The 17382-nt window shown below is 50.8% G+C and overlaps 1 protein-coding gene across 1 annotated transcript in view; it reads right to left on the reverse strand.

The window, feature by feature from the left end:
* Window positions 1–17382, reverse strand: part of MEGF8 (multiple EGF like domains 8) — a 133160-nt gene that overhangs the window by 29413 nt on the left and 86365 nt on the right. The window contains exons 29-36 of the mRNA XM_040327291.1: window positions 16405–16609; window positions 14655–14826; window positions 12952–13115; window positions 12708–12852; window positions 9173–9404; window positions 6816–6945; window positions 4892–5102; window positions 380–594 (exon numbers count right to left, since the gene is read on the reverse strand). Of these exons, the coding sequence (XP_040183225.1) occupies window positions 380–594; window positions 4892–5102; window positions 6816–6945; window positions 9173–9404; window positions 12708–12852; window positions 12952–13115; window positions 14655–14826; window positions 16405–16609 (1474 nt within the window). The remainder of the gene's footprint in view (window positions 1–379; window positions 595–4891; window positions 5103–6815; window positions 6946–9172; window positions 9405–12707; window positions 12853–12951; window positions 13116–14654; window positions 14827–16404; window positions 16610–17382) is intronic.

The raw sequence follows: 17382 nt of genomic DNA on the forward strand, positions 1-17382 counted from the left end.
GGGCTGGTTGAGCGGGCTAGATCCTCTCACTCCCTTATAGGGAGTCCCTCTGCCCCGTTGGGCTTCAAAGCAGAGCAGGTAGGGCGGGCTGTGTGGGAGGACCCCCTCACGCACCCACCATTGCCACCCGGGGCATGGAGAAAGGTGGCAGATTGCCCCTGGGGGAGGCCTGCCTACTCCCAACTCCTGCAGTCCGGCTCCTCTCTCGAGTACACTTTAAAAAAAAAGAAAAGAAAAAAGACAAGTCCATCCTATGTAACCTTACAAAGCTATAAGAACTTTCAAAGTAAAAAAGAAATACAAATTCTTACAGCAATAATCTCTTCCATAATAGCAGTAAAGACAATTTTAATTCAGCTTTTGGCCAATCGCATGTTACCTGTTTCAGCGCGACGCTCCACACACACTGCTGCCAGCCGCCGTCTGCCCCCTTGGAGCTGAGGCACTCATTGCATGTGCTGTGATTGTAGCAAGGAGTGGGACAAAGAAGAGGTGGGGAAGACTCCACAGGCATAGGAGAGACATTGAGCAATGAGTGGCTGAAACACGTCCAGTCGTATGTTGGCTGGACACTGAGGATCCGCCGGGTCTCCCCTACAAGTGTGATAAAAAGGGGATAACACAGAAAAAAAAAATCAATAGAAGGCACAGCAAAGCTGGGTACATGCTGTGCGGGTTTTTTTTGGTTTGTTCAACCAAAGACTCCAGCCCGTGTGTCAGTCGGTGAATGAATGAATGACTTGTATAACGCTACACATGCGAACTGAATCGCCTCTAGGCGCTTTTTCCAGCCAGAGTCTGCTTGGCTGGTGCGGTCATTTTTCCCTTTGTAGGATCGTGACACGCTTGGGACGGACACACACACACACACACACAAACTTACACACACACACACACAAACTTACACACACAAACTTACACACACACACACACACACACACACACTTACACACTTACACACTTACACACACACACTTATTTATTTATTTATTTATTTATTTATTAGTGGTGCACCTAAATGGAAATTTCAGAACCGAAATGAAACCGAAATAAAAAAAATGTGAGACCGAAAATTACATTTTTTTAAAAATAATTTTATGTTAAAACATACCCTCACTGTGCCCCGAATTTCTGCCTCACTGCTCCGAATTGCCGCCTCTTTTTTTTTTTTTATTACTTTATCACTTTTTTTTTTGTAGCTTGTTTTACTTTTTTTTTATTTTTGTATAATTTTCTTATTCTTTACTTTTTAACCACTTAAGCCCCGGACCATATTGCTGCCTAAAGGCCCAAGGGGTTTTTACAGTTCGGGACTGCGTTGCTTTAACAGACAATTGCGCGGTCGTGCGACGTGGCTCCCAAACAAAATTGGCGCCTTTTTTCCACCACAAATAGAGCTTTCTTTTGGTGGTATTTGATCACCTCTGCGGTTTTTATTTTTTGCGCTATAAACAAAAATAGAGCGACAATTTTAAAAAAAAAATTCAATATTTTTTACTTTTTGCTGTAATAAATATCCCCCAAAAACATATATAATTTTTTTTTTTCCTCAGTTTAGGCTGATATGTATTCTTCTACCTATTTTTGGTAAAAAAAAATATGCAATAATCGTTTATCGGTTGGTTTGCGCAACATTTATAGCGTTTACAAAATAGGGGATAGTTTTTTTGCATTTTTTTTTTTTTTACTATTAATGGCGGCGATCAGCGATTTTTTTCGTGACTGCGGACACATTTTTGGGACAATTGTCATTTTCACAGCAAAAAATGCATTTAAATTGCATTCTCCCAATCGGACCCCCCCACGTCTATCAGAGGATGTACAGGTACGTGATTGTGCCTGTCCGTGCCATTCTGCTGACGTATATGTACATGAGGAGGTCGGGAAGTGGTTAATTACTTATTTTAATAATTTAGCAATTGGAGGTGACAAGTTCCCTTTTTTTTAATTTTTATTTTATTTTAACCCTGTCACCTCCAAAAACATGTTGTATGAGTGTGGTGAGGAGACAATGAGCACAGCCTGCTGCCCATTCACTCAGTGCAGAGAGCATACATCTCCTGTAACAGCAGTAAGAGGATCATCCAGCAGGTCTGTCCTGGTGCCACCACCATCCTTCTTCTAGCAGTACACAGGGATGGCACTAGGACTGGGCACAGGCTGTCTCTCTCAGCCTTGGTACGGATGTGTGTGCAGGAGCTGGAGCTGCCCGAGCCAACATTACTTAAAGGAAATTTTTTTTTTGTATCTAAATAGCTTCCTTTACCTTACTGCAGTACTGGTTTCATGTCCTTATTGTTTGTTTTTGCTTTGAAGTAGCTGTAATACTGCTGTGATCTCCACACTTCCTGCTCGTCTGTTTCCTTAAAACCACAGTACTGGGAACTTTCTCACGGTGGTCTAAGCTGTCATTACTGTGTGTCTAAAACTTCCCAGAACCAATCAGATTCATTTTAAAAACAAAACACTGCCCCGGATTTGTTTGTTTTTGTTCTGTGTGTCTCTTTACTTCACATAAACATGAAGCCAGTTTAAAAGTGAAAGAAACTAGAGGCACATTATATGATTACTTTTAAAAATGATTAACAGTAGATAAAAATCAATCAGTTAACTTTTATGTCTCTATACCCTGTAATTTTTTTTTCCTTTAGTTACCCCGGCTTGGGGGATGGTCGCCAGATGGATGGCAGGCTGTGCTCTATTCCTCCTCTACACGCTGGCCTGCAGTCTAAGAAGGGGAGGAGGAAGGGGAGGGAAGGGGAGGAGGGAGGGAGGGAAGGGGAGGAGGGAGGGAAGGGAAGGGGAGGAGGAAGGGAAGGGAAGGGGAGGAGGAAGGGAAGGGGAGGAGGGAGGGAGGGGAGGGAAGGGGAGAGAAGGGAGGGAGGAAGGGGAGGAGGGAGGGAAGGGGAGGGAGGGGGGGAGGGAGGGGAGGAGGGAGGTAAGGGGAGGAGGGAGGGAGGGAGGGAAGGGGAGGAGGGAGGGAGGGAGGGAAGGGGAGGAGGGAGGGAGGGAGGGAAGGGGAGGAGGGAGGGAGGGAGGGAGGGAGGGAGGGGAGGGGAGGGAAGGGGAGGGAAGGGGAGGAGGGAGGGAAGGGGAGGGAAGGGGAGGAGGGAGGGAGGGAGGGAAGGGGAGGGAGGAGGGAGGAGGGAGGGAGGGAAGGGGAGGGAGGGGAGGGAAGGGGAGGGAGGGAAGGGGGGGAAGGGAGGGAAGGGGAGGGAGGGAAGGGAGGGAGGGAGGGAAGGGAGGGAAGGGGAGGAGGGAGGGAGGGAGGGAAGGGGAGGAGGGAGGGAGGGAGGGAAGGGGAGGAGGGAGGGAGGGAGGGAAGGGAGGGAAGGGAGGAGGGAGGGGAGGGAGGGAAGGGGAGGAGGGAGGGAGGAGGGAGGGAGGGAAGGGGAGGAGGGAGGGAGGGAGGGAAGGGGAGGAAGGGAGGGAAGGGGAGGAGGGAGGGAAGGGGAGGAGGGAGGGAAGGGGAGGGGGGAGGAGGGAGGGAAGGGGAGGAGGGAGGGAGGGAGGGAAGGGGAGGAGGGAGGGAGGGAGGGAGGGAGGGAAGGGGAGGAGGGAGGGAGGGAAGGGGAGGAGGGAGGGAGGGAGGGAGGGAAGGGGAGGAGGGAGGGAGGGAAGGGAGGAGGGAGGAGGGAGGGAGGGAAGGGGAGGAGGGAGGGAGGGAGGGAGGGAAGGGAGGAGGGAGGGAGGGAGAGGAGGGAAGGGGAGGAGGGAGGGGAGGGAAGGGGAGGAGGGAGGGAGGGAGGGGAGGGGAGGGGAAGAGGGAGGGAGGGGGAGGAGAGGGAGGGAGGAGGGAGGGGGGGAGGGAGGGAAGGGGAGGAGGGAGGGAGGGAGGGAAGGGGAGGAGGGAGGGAAGGGAAGGGGAGGAGGGAGGGAGGGGGAGGGAAGGGGAGGAGGGAAGGGAGGGAAGGGGAGGGAAGGGGAGGAGGGAGGGAGGGAAGGGAAGGGGGAAGGGAAGGAAGGAAAGGAGGGAGGGAGGGAGGGAGGGAGGGAGGGAGGGAAGGGGAGGAAGGAAAGGAGGGAGGGAGGGAGGGAGGGAGGGAAGGGGAGGAAGGAAAGGAGGGAGGGAGGGAGGGGAGGGGAGGAAGGGAGGGAAGGGGAGGAGGGAGGGAAGGGGAGGGAGGGAGGGAGGGAAGGGGAGGAGGGAGGGAGGGAGGGAGAGGAAGGGGAGGGAGGGAGGGAGGGAGGGAAGGGGAGGAGGGAGGGAGGGAGGGAGGGAAGGGGAGGAGGGAGGGAGGAGGGAGGGAAGGGGAGGAGGGAGGGAGGGAGGGAGGGAAGGGGAGGAGGGAGGGAGGAGGGAGGGAAGGGGAGGAGGAGGGAGGGAGGGAGGGAAGGGGAGGAGGGAGGGAGGGAGGGAAGGGGAGGGAGGAGGGAGGGAAGGGGAGGAGGGAGGAGGGAGGGAGGGAGGGAAGGGAGGAGGAGGGAGGGAGGGAGGGAAGGGGAGGAGGGAGGGAGGGAGGGAGGAGGGAGGGAAGGGGAGGGAGGAGGGAGGGAAGGGGAGGAGGGAGGGAGGGAAGGGGAGGAGGGAGGGAGGGAGGGAAGGGGAGGAGGGAGGGAGGGAAGGGGGGAGGAGGGAGGGAGGGGGAGGAGGGAGGGAGGGAAGGGGGGAGGAGGGAGGGAGGGGAGGAGGGAAGGGAGGGAGGGGAGGAGGGAAGGGAGGGAGGGAGGGGAGGGAGAGAGGGAGGGATGGAGGGAGGGATGGAGGGAGGGGGGGAAGGAGGGAGGGAGGAAGGGGAGACAGGCACAAACGCAAGAAACAAATGAGAACGAGCGCACACATGTACAAGTTATGAAAGGATTACATGTCAAGCTGCCTGCTATTATCAAAGAAATGGAGAAAAATAAAAGACAAAGGAGAGGGAGTGATCACTACTTCCGTCTTTCTTACCTGTACGTTTGAACTGACGGGTCCACATGCACTTTCCTGATGCAATGCACTTTTGGCAATCAGAAGCCTCACATGAGATCTCAGAACAGTTACTGGCCAGGAAGATCTCCCGTTGATTAATACGACAGTCGTTCTCCGAAGTGCAGCTTCCATCGCTGCCAATGCACGCTCCCTCTGGACAGTTTGTGCACCATTTGCAGCGTGGGGCTCCCTGGGTAAGAAGCAGAGGACATATTCATTTTATCTCAAATGTATAAAAATTAGGATTTTTATTTCACACCCTTTGTGAGCACATAAAGAACTTTCCTGTTCTTACATCAAAGAGCTTCCCCCATTCTATCACTTTAATCTGAAATGAACTTAAGAGACAACAGTTGAGTAGCAGTGTGAACCCGGCCTCACTTCTAGGGTTTGTAAACCCATTTATCTAAGACTATGCCCCTCCCTCTATGCTGAAAAAGCCCCCCTCCTCGTCCATGATAGACGGGACACTGAACACTGATACAATGCTGGGAAACTGAATCAGTGTTCATCTATCACAGACGGGAAGGAGGCGGGGCTTTGTTACATTGGACGGCCGCCAACTGCAGTTGCATGACACAGCGGGAGATCGAGTACATGAGGCTGCAGATGGGCACAGTGAGGCTACAAATTGCCATTGGTGACCCTCTTTTCCACTCACAGTAGCTGCTGCATTTCCCACCCTAGGCTTATACTTGAGTCAATAAGTTTTCCCATATATTCGGGTATATACCATAGTTTTAAATAAAGAGCGTTCTAAATACCGAATTTTAGCTGTCTTCAAGCCGGTCACATGACTCGCGGCCGCTTTACAGCTCCGATGGATGTCTTCTGTGGGAGGAGCAGTGATCTCCCTCTAATGTCAGCCAGGGAGATCACATGGCCGCTCGTCTCCTCCGCAGAAGCTCTGTCTCGAAGCTGTAAAGCGGCCGCGAGTCACGTGACTGGCCTGAAGACAGCTCAAATTCAGAACACTCCCTTTTTAAAACTACTTACATTGGCCCGGATTCAGGTAGATTTGCCCCTTAGTTACGGAGGCGCAGGGCAGCGTTTTTGCCCTGCGCCCCCGCAAATTTCCTGCGCTACCCGCAATTCACGGAGCAGTAGCTTCGTAAATTGCGTGTGCGCTGTGTAAACTTGCCCTGCGTAAGGGCGCCTAATGTAAATGATCCCGTAGGGGGCGGGAATCATTTAAATTAGGCGCGCTCCCGCGCCGAGCGCATGCTCCGTCGGGAAACTTTCCTGACGTGCATTGCGGCAAATGACGTCGCAAGGATGTCATTTGCTTCAAAGTGAACGTGAATGGCGTCCAGCGCCATTCACGAATCACTTACGCAAATTACGTAAAATTCGAACGTCGCGACGCGGGAACGACGGGTATACTTTAGCATTGGCTGCCCCTGCTATTAGAAGGGGCAGCCTTACGCTAAACACGCCGTACGGAAACGACGTAAATTGCGTACGCAGGGCTCGCGCAACATTGTGAATCGGTGTTAGTATGCAATTTGCATACTATACACTGAGCACAATGGGAGCGCCCCCTAGCGGCCATCGCAAGAATGCAGCCTAAGATATGCGTGGCATAAGAGCCTTATGCCACGCAGATTTTAGGCTGCAGTCGGCGTTACGATGTTCCTGAATCAGGAGCATTCGTAACGCCGGGGCAAGTAAGCAATTGCGCTGTGTATCCTATGGTTACACAGGCGCAATTGCTTCTTGAATCCGGGCCATTGTGTGCTATGCCAGCCTCTAATAAATTATGCTTGTAATCCAAGGTTCCACTGTATAATTTTTGCACCTGTCTCCACCCCTACACTGGTATAGACCATCCTCCTTGTAGACAGAAAGTGCAGCACAATTTTCATCACAGTCCCTGTACAATTTATAATCCCGCCACACTTACCGTAGTTAGCTGGGCACTCATGGAGCGAGGGTGCTGTGCCAGACACTCGCTGCAGGTCTTCAACCTTCTGCAATCATCTGCAGATCTTGGCAACGGGAAGCATGAGCAGAGGGGTTGGAGACAGCCATGCCTGATATATAAAAAAACAAATGCATTAAAACAATATCTTAATGTGCCAGGAGTGGCAAATTATCATAATATACCTCACAACTGCAATGTCCCTCTCTCCACGGCGTTCTTGCTCTTGATTGGATAGATTGATAGCAGCGCAGCCACTGCTGTTAATCAAATCCAATGACGCGGGGGGCGGGACTGAATCCGGCATTTGTGTCTATAGACGCAAATACTGGACTCGGGAGCGTGCCCACAAGGTAACCCCCCGGGAAGAGCGCTTCTCCTAGGGGGTTGTCTAATGCAGGGAGCCACGAGCAGGGCCGATCCTAGGGTCACAGACGTCTGGGTGCAGAAAAATTTCTGGCGCCCCCACATAGGCGTTGTCATCTTACTAACTCCTCCCCTTTACAAATGTTTCTATGGCTACGACTCATACACAGAGATGCTCCCCTAAGAAGTCTTCATTAGTGTCCCCCATCAGAGCCCCCCCCACAGCAGGTGTCCCCCATCAGAGCCCCCCCACATCAGGTGTCCCCCATAAGAGCCACCCACAGCAGGTGTCCCCATGGATCAGTACTTGTCCAATAGATCCCTATAGCTCGGGTGCGCTGGGAGCAGAAGCACATTACAGGGGGCGGGGAATACGTGGCATCTTTGATTACTTGGAGGGTGGCACTCTGGGACTGCACGGGATGATTGGCAGCAGCTCCGGCCAACCCAGAAGCCTCTCATCACACCACCTATGGGAGAAGAGCCGACACACGCAAAGGGGGCGGGGTAGACAGGAGACTGCTACATGCACACCGGACAGAATTAATTACTGGAGCCTAGTGCTGGAATGTGTTCCGGTATTAGACTCCGCTGTGGTACCCAGCCCGGATTCCGGGGACAGCGGAAGGTATGCGCTCTGTCGCTGTGCCTCCCCCAGGACTCGCACTTCTGATTTGCTTTTGGTAGCAGCAGGAGCCATTGGCTTCCACTGCTGTCAATCACAGCCAGTAAGTCAATAAGGAGACGGAGGGGCGAATGGACACATGGAGCTGCTGATCGGCAGCGCGTCTGCACAGGTGTCCCCACTGCAAGCTGCTTGCTGTGGGGGCACCCGGCAGAATGGAGGAGCCAGGAGCGCTGGTGAGGGATCCAGGAAGAGGAGGATCTGGGCTGCTCTGTGCAAAACCACTGCACAGAGCAGGTAAGTATAGCATGTTTGTTATTTTATTCATTTTTTTAAAAGAGAGACTTTACAGTCACTTAAAGAGTTCTTTAACTACATGCCGACCAGCCGCCGCAGTTCTATGGTGGCAGGTTGGCTCCCCTGCGTGAGAGCACGTAGTATAACGTCACCTCTCGAAGCGGCCACTAGGGGCGCGTGCGCCACCCGCTCGATCCTGACTCCCGCGAGCAAAAAAAATTGCTAATCGCCGCCATTAGTAGTAAAAAAAAAAAAAAATGTATAAAAATGCAATAAAACTATCCCCTATTTTGTAAACGCTATAAATTTTGTAGAAGAATACGTATCGGCCTAAACTGAGGAAAAAACTAAACTGAGGAAAAAACTAAACTGAGGAAAAAACTTAATTTTTTTTATTTTTGGGGGATATTTATTATGGTAAAAAGTAAAAAAATATTCATTTTTTTCAAAATTGTCACTCTATTTTTATTTATAGCGCAAAAACTAAAAACCGCAGAGGTGATCAAATACCACCAAAAGAAAGCTCCAATTGTGGGAAAAAAAAGGACGTCAATTTTTTTTGGAGCCACGTCGCACGACCGCGCAATTGTCAGTTAAAGCGACGTAGTGCCCAATCGCAAAAAGTGCTCTGGTCTTTGACCAGCAATATGGTCCGGGGCTTAAGTGGTTAAAGCTGAACTACAGCTTCTGATACACTTTACATAGTTTGTTTGGGCTCACTAACATGTGAGGCCGCTGGATGTGCAGTATAAACTGTATGTAGCTGCCGCTGTACTACGTTCTGTGATCGAGCCGAGACTTCCGGTCTCATACCCAGAACACAATAGAGTCTATCTGATCAGTGCTCAGTTATTCAGAGAAAGCAATGTATTCTAGCATTTAATACAAAGCTTCCTCTGATTGGCGAGGTGGGCAGATGATGTCACAACCTCTGAGTCAGCCAATCAGAGGCAGCTATCTACAGCTTCTAGCACTTACATACACACTCTGTACAATGAGACACAATTTTTTGGTGCCTTTTACATGGACAAAAAGTATTTTCCATGGTTACCTTTCAGCAATGTCGGCCGACATGCAGCTTTGCTGGCACCAAACACAACTTGCTGAGCTCTGATTACAAGACGACGGCGTGCTGAACAACATGCAGGGGTCCGAGGGCACAGAGAGTGTCACCATCCGTCCAAGAGCAACGCCATTGAACCCGCCTGAGAGGTAAAGCCGACTTCCAACCACAGCAACTGCATGGCCTATGGACTCATTCAATGGCACCCCCAGGACTACATCTGTGGAAGACAATAAAGCAACAAGTCAGAAACAAAGGATCAAACTTCAAGAATGTGATGGGAGAACTGCCAAGGTTAGATGTCAGGGGTCTGTCTGTTAAGACCCCCTGATATCTTACCAAAGCTACTCCCCCACCCCCAACAGGGCTTATAAAAAAAAATTGTAATAAATAAAATTTGAAAAGGTTAACCGCTTGCCAACCACCGCCTGTACTTATACGTCGGCAGAATGGCATGGCTGCACAAAGCAAAGTATCTGTATGGTGCTTTGACATTGCTGCCGGCGGCGCGCACGCCACTACCGTGAGCTCTGTGACCGCGCCCACGGGACCCGCGGCCATGATGTCCGTCGGTGTCCCAGAGCTGCAGAACAAGGCATCTCCCTGTTCTGCCTAGTGACAGGACAATGATCTACTGCTCTCTGTCATCGGGAGCAGTGATCAGCATTGTGTCACTTGTAGCCCAGCCCCCCATGGTTAGAATCAATCCCTAGGACACACTTAAAGGAGTTGTAAAGGAATTTTTTTTTTTTGCTGAAATGACTGTTTACAGGGTATAGAGACATAATAGTTAACTGATTCCTTTTAAAAATGATTAAAAATAGATAAAAATCAATCATATAATGTACCTAGAGTTTCAGTTTCGTTTTTGCATGCTGTTTCCTGCTTCTGTGATGTACAGAGCCACAGAGCCAATACAGGGCAGTGATGGTTTGTAAAACGAAACTGATTGGTGCTGAGGGGTTTTAGACGCACAGTAATCACACCACCTTGATTAGTGACCACACAAGAGAGAAAGCTCCCAGTACTGTGGTCATCAGGAAACAGACAACCAGGAAGTGTGGAGATCAGAGAAGAATTACAGCAACTTGAGAGCAAAAACGAACAATGAGGACATGAAAACAGCACTGCATTAAGGTAAAGGAAGCTATTATGATAAAAAAAAATAAAAAATCCTTTACAAACCCTTTAACCCCTTCTTCGCCCCCTAGTGGTTAACCCGTTCACTGCCAGTCACATTTATACAGTAATCAGTGCATTTTTATAGCACCGATTACTGTATAAATGACAATGGTCCCAAAATAGCGTCAAAAGTGTCTGATGTGTCCGCCATAATGTCGCAGTCATGATAAAAATCGCAGATCGCCGCCATTACTAGTAAAAAAAAAAAAATTATTAATAAAAATGCCATAAATCTATCCCCTATTTTGTAGACGCTATAACTTTTTTTGCACAAACTAATCAATAAACTCTTATTGCATTTTTTTTTTACCAAAAATATGTAGAATACGTATCGGCCTAAACTGACAAATATTTATTATAGCAAAAAGTAAAAATATTGCTTTTTCCCCCCTCAAAATTGTTGCTCTTTTATTGTTTATAGCGCAAAAAAATAAAAACCGCAGAGGTGATCAAATACCACCAAAAGAAAGCTCTATTTGTGGGAAGGGTGTCAATTTTGTTTGGGTGCAACGTCGCACGACTGCGCAATAGTCAGTTAAAACGACACAGCGCCGAATCGCAAAAAATGGCCCAGGCAGCCAAATCCTCTGGGGCTGAAGTGGTTAAGTTGTAAAAACAATAAAAAATTAAAAACAAACTGACACCGTTCACCCCCCCCCCCCTCCCAACACACACACACACACACACACACACACACAAAAAAAAAAAGACAGCATTGTAAAATAAAAAAAAAAGGAAATGTACAAAATAATAGTAAAATAAAAAAAATATAATAAAATCTGACACAGTCCACACATCATCAGTGCTGCATATTAGTGCCCAGGGCCGATCCTGGGCAGGGTGCACCCAGGCGCCGCAGAGGTGGGGGCGCCGAAGCTCTAAAGTGCTCCCCTCCCTCCTTCTTGTCTGTGTCCAGAGGCAGAGCGCATGTACTGGGTGCTGTGGTTCCCCAACCCCCTTGCTCTCTCCGCTGGCAATAGACAAGAGCGCATACCTCCCGCTGTCCCCGGAATCCGGGTTGGGTACCGCAGCACTAATAAATTCTGTCCGGTGCGTGTGGAGCAGTCTCTTGACTGCCCCGCCCCCTCTGCGTGTGTGGGCCCTTCTCCCATAGGCGGTGTGATGAGAGGCTTCTGGGTTGGCCGGAGCTGCTACCAATCATCCCATGCACTCCCAGAAATGCTCTCTTTGTGCCACCCTCCTAGTAACCAAAGATGCCATGTATGCCCCGTCCCCCTGTAATGTGCTTCTGCTCCCAGCGCGCCTGAGCTACAGGGATCTATTGGACAGGTACTGATCTATGGGGACACCTGCTGTGGGGGGCTCTGATGGGGGACACCTGCTGTAGATGGGGGTCTGATGGGGGACACCTGCTGTGGGGGGGGGTCTGATGGGGGACACCTGCTGTGTATGGGGGTCTGATGTGGGACACCTGCTGTGGGGGGGGGGGGGGGTCTGATGGGGGACACCTGCTGTGGATGGGGGTCTGATGGGGGACACCTGCTGTGGATGGGGGTCTGATGGGGGACACCTGCTGTGGATGGGGGTCTGATGGGGGACACCTGCTGTGGATGGGGGGGGGTCTGATGGGGGACACCTGCTGTGGATGGGGGGGGGTCTGATGGGGGACACCTGCTGTGGATGGGGGTCTGATGGGGGACACCTGCTGTGGGGGGGGGGTCTGATGGGGGACACCTGCTGTGGATGGGGGTCTGATGGGGGACACCTGCTGTGGATGGGGGTCTGATGGGGGACACCTGCTGTGGGGGGGGGGGGTCTGATGGGGGACACCTGCTGTGGGGGGGGTCTGATGGGGGACACCTGCTGTGGATGGGGGTCTGATGGGGGACACCTGCTGTGGATGGGGGGGGGGTCTGATGGGGGACACCTGCTGTGGATGGGGGTCTGATGGGGGACACCTGCTGTGGGGGGGGGGTCTGATGGGGGACACCTGCTGTGGATGGGGGTCTGATGGGGGACACCTGCTGTGGGGGGGGGGGTCTGATGGGGGACACCTGCTATGGGGGGACTCTGATGAAGACTTCTTAGGGGAGCATCTATCTCTGTGTTTGAGTCATAGCAACATTTGTAAAGGGGAGGAGTTAGTAAGATGACCACGCCCATGTGGGGGGGGGTGCCAGCAATATTTCTGAACCCAGGCGTCTGTGACCCTAGGATCGGCCCTGTTAGTGCCACTGTCACATGACATTAAACAAAAAGTATCGGCGAGAACTAAAAAGTATTGGTACTTGTACTCGGTCTTAAAGCGGTATCGGGACAACCCTAGATCTTCTTATGCCAGAAAAAGCCCTCCCCAGTAATTTGTAGATGGCCAGCTCACCAGTCTTGTTGGGTCTTATCCAGGAATTGCAGTGGATCTGATAGAACAGAATCTCATTGCTGTACTCCTGCTGTTCTGTTCGGCCGCCGACTACAACCATGGTGTCCTTCAGTACCGCAGCAACATGGAAGAAGTGCGAAAGAGGCTAACAAAAGAAGAAGAAAAAAGTAAAATAAATAAAAACTGATGCTGTTAAAGTAAAATCTGTGCTATCCAACAGCATGTTTTCGAATGACTGCAATACCTTTTTTCCCTGAGAGGGGGCGAGCAAGCTCCAAGTCAGGTTAGGATAATATAAACTGTAAAGCTCAGGAGAGGGTGTCACAGCCTCCACATGGAACCGATGTCCACCAAACACGTAGAAGGCATCGGTAGCTTCATGATATACAGTGGAATGACCATACAGACCTAAGGGGGGGAAAAAACATGGCTTATTCAATAAGTGTGCGAGTGGAAGAACCAGAGAAGAACCTCAAAGAAAGGAAGCCTGCTTTGACTTCACATGGTGGGGGGTTATTTACTAAAACTAGAGAGTGCAAATCTGTGTCCTTTAATGAAGGTACAACATTAAGGGACTCATATGGTTGATGATTAAAAGACGCACATTTAAGTATGGAGGCATCTGGGGTAAAACTGTCCACATAGACCATCGCCCGCACCGCCAGCTCTCACCGTTCTCAGTCTGCAATGGTGACTGGGAAGACTACCCTGCAGTAGAGTGATCTGAAAGCGAGGCTTGATGCGCTCGTGGAGAGCAGCGTGGAAGGGACGATGTCGATGGTGGTGCGGTAGGGTGACCACGTGTCCCGGATTGCCCAGGACAGTCCCGCATTCTGCAGGTCTGTCCCGGGCACCTTCTCTCTGGGACAATACAGTGTCCCGGAATGAAACTGACACAGGTCCCAGCATGAACCCCTCAGAGCTTAAGATGTGACCCCCCCCCCCCAAACTAGTAAAGAACTACAGGTCCCAGCATAGATCTGTGAAATCTATGGATCTCACGGGTTCATGCTGGGAGTTTCAAAATAGGGGGGGGGGGGGCACATATTTAGATATCATCGGTTTATGCTGGGATTGGTAGTCCTTTACTTTGGGGGGGGTACTTTTTGACAGGTCCCAGCATAAACCCCCCCCCAGAGCTGAAGATGTGAGACCCCCTGCCCCCCAAATAGTGAAGAACTACAGGTCCCAGCATAAACCTGTGAAATCTATGGGATTACACCCTTAGATCTCAGGGGTTTCATGCTGGGTGTTGTAGTCCTTCAAATTGGGGGGGGGGGGGGGTCACATCTTTAGATATTAGGAGTTCATGCTGGGACTTGTAGTCCTTCACTTTTGGGGGGAAATGTGACCCCCAAAAGTGAAAGACTACAGGTCCCACCATGAACCCCTCAGAGCTGAAGATTCGACCCCCCCCAACTAGTGAAGAACACTACAGGTCCCAGGATGAACCAGTGAAAAATATGGGGGGGTCACAATTATTTTTTATAAAAAGGTATCTTTTTTAAGGAAGGGGGGGGGGGGGGTGTCCCTGAATGGCAGTTTGGAAATGTGGTCACCCTATGGTGCGGAGGACGGTCTATATGGAAAGCTTTACCCTGGATGCCTGCATACTTAGATGTGCCAGATTTAATCATCAACCAAGTGAGTTGCTAAATGTTGTATCTTCATTAAGTGTAACCATATTGCTACACTTAGAGGCGCCTCCCTTCTCTTTTATACTCAGTTGTGACATGTCGCTACTTGTATATCAAGACATCGCTTGTATATCAAGGCAAAATGTATTTAAAATTTTGCTTGTCTTGCAAAACGCTCTCAAACCAAGTTACTCTCAAACCAAGGTTTTACTGTACAATAAATACATCTACTTTTCAATCAGCTTCAACAGTCAAAATGTTACTTCTTTGAAGTGTAGGTGTCACTCAAAGACACATCACTAAGACTCACCGGTGGGTGGCGTGCCTGTATGGTGTCCCACTTTCCAGATCTCCAATTCAATGTTGTACTCCAACACGCGGTTATTGAAGCCGTTCTCAGGGGAGTATCCACCAATCAGTACCAAGGATGACCCCCGACGTGAAGTGAGGGTGTGACCGGCCACCGCTGGCAAGAGAGGATCCTGGAAAGACAGAATGTGTCACGAGGGGAGTAACTTGCAGTAGGTCAAATCAAACTGGAATCCTGGAATTGACGCATTTCTTTTATATTGAGATGACAGGAACAGGCTTGGACACTCTTCCTCTGTTTGCCATGCAGGTCTATAAAGGTAAACATGTTTCAAGGGGTGTCCCCTCTTCTTCAGAGCTCTAAAAAGGGGACACCCCTTGAAACGCATTAGCCTTTTTTAGACCTCTGGCTTGGCCAGAGGTGGGGGCACCAGAGAGCCTCGGAAATACACGGGGCAGCTTGGCTGAACTCGGAAAGGCTCGGTAATGGAGTATTTCCGCTCGACTCTGGCGCCCCCACACCTCAGGCCAAATGCGGTACTGCACACCACTGTGGCTTGAATCCGGCTCGATTTTGCGAGACAACAGTCACAAATCGAGTCAGGACTTAAAGCGGAGGTTCACCCTAAAAAACTACTTTCTACCATGCCATGCAGCATACTAGCGTCAGCTACAGTATGCCTTTATTTTATTTTTTTGCGCTGTACTCACAGTGTAATCCAATAGTTTCGTTTTAGACACCTGCGGGGAATAGGCGTTCCTATCAAGAGGGGAACATGAGGGAGCTGCGGTGGCTCAACGCGATTGGCACTGCGCTGACAAGCCATTCACCTCTGCAGCTAGGGGTTCGGATCCCGGTCTCGGCTACATGTGAATTGAGTTTGGTGGTCTCAGCCCGGCTCCCAGTGGGTGTGCTATGCGAGGTAAGCCTGCGCTTAGTACGCCCACCCCCCTCCCACAAAAAAAACACCACACTTACACGCACTCGAAATTGGGTTAACATGCACGCACTTTGACCACGCGGTCTCTAAAAAGAGAGGCGAAGGACTAACGGGTCTGGTTGAGCGGGCTAGATCCTCTCACTGCCCCGTTGGGCTTCAAAGCGGAGCAGGTAGGGCGGGCTGTGTGGGAGGACCCCCTCACACACCCACCATTGCCACCCGGGGGAGACCTGCCTACTCCCAACTCCTGCAGTCTGGCTCCTCTCTCGAGTACACGCACAAAAAAAATACACGTTAAAAAAAAAAAAAGAGAGGGGAACATGATTGACGGCCGGCTATGGCGCGTCACGCTTCCCGAAAATAGCCGGAGTAGGTCTCGACTCTTCAAGCGCTATACGGCGCCTGCGCACAGACTAGGAGCTGACTGCGCAGGCGCCGCGAAGAGCCAAGTCCTATTTCGGCTATTTTCGGGAAGCGTGACGCGCCATAGCTGGCCGTCAATCATGTTCCCCTCTTGATAGGAACGCCTACTCCCCGAGGGAGTCTGAAACAGATTAAACTGTGAGTACAGCGAAAAAAAAAAAAAATGCATACTGTAGCTGACGCTAGTGAACCCCCGCTTTAAAAAAAAAAAAATACTTGTATTGTGAAACGCTCGTTAACCGCGTTACTCGCAATCCGACGTTTCACTGTATACATTCAATACTTCATCTGTGATGTTTTTAATTGACTGTCAGACGGTTTCACAAGACAAACATTACTGTGCAAAGTAAGAGTTATGGAAAGACAGAAGCCACCTCAAGTACTCACCAAATCTCTCCGCCACTGCAGAGTAGTGAGGTTCAACACCCAGAAGTCACTGTAGGCTCCATAGGTTGTTAGGCCTCCCAGAACATACATGGCATTACGGACGGGATTATAAGCAGCCGCATGGAAGTATCGAGGACTGGGTCCAGGGCCTCCTCCCTCGGTTCCAGCCAACATCTGTGTCCAGCGGCGTTCAGACACAGAATATCTATAGCAGAGATCACAAAAGATAAAGACAATTCCAGGCAATAAGTAAAAGTATTAGGTGAGCCAATAGGGCCGTTCTGCAGACCCAACAATTGTGAAAAGTCATTGCAATTATCTTAATGTGAATCATACGCCTCATTTATAACAAAAATCTGACATCGCCATCTACTCTACACTGGACCTGGTGTATTCATAAAAACGCAGGCTGCTATTTGGAACCTTCTGTAAGTCGCTGAGGTCAACGGTCGGGTTGCAGACTCCTTTTGTCGGCGGGTTGCGGGCTCTTATGGGCGGTGGGTTGCAGGCACCTATGGGCAGCAAGCAACAGCCAGGTTGCAGACTCCCATTGTCAGCGGGTTGCGGGCTCCTATGGGCGGTGGGTTGCGGGCACCTATGGGCGGCGAGCAGCGGACAGGTTGTGGGCTCTTATGGGAGGCAGGTTTCATATGGGCGGTGGGTTGCGGGCACCTATGGGCGGCGAGTAGCAGCCAGGTTGCAGACTCCTATTGTCGGCGGGTTGCGGGCTCCTATGGGTGGTGGGTTGCAGGCACCTATGGGCAGCGAGCAGCAGCCAGGTTGCAGACTCCCATTGTCAGCGGGTTGCGGGCTCTTATGGGCGGTGGGATGCAGCACCTATGGGCGGCGAGCAGCGGGCAGGTTGTGTGCTCCTATTGGAGGCAGGTTTCATATGGGCGGCGGGTTGCATGCTCCAATGGGCGGCGGGCAGTGGCTCCTGTGACCTCGCTGTATCACAGTGGCTTCCGCCGTGAGGCT

This window comes from Rana temporaria, chromosome 10 (genome assembly GCF_905171775.1).
Source record: "Rana temporaria chromosome 10, aRanTem1.1, whole genome shotgun sequence".
NCBI lineage: Eukaryota > Metazoa > Chordata > Amphibia > Anura > Ranidae > Rana > Rana temporaria.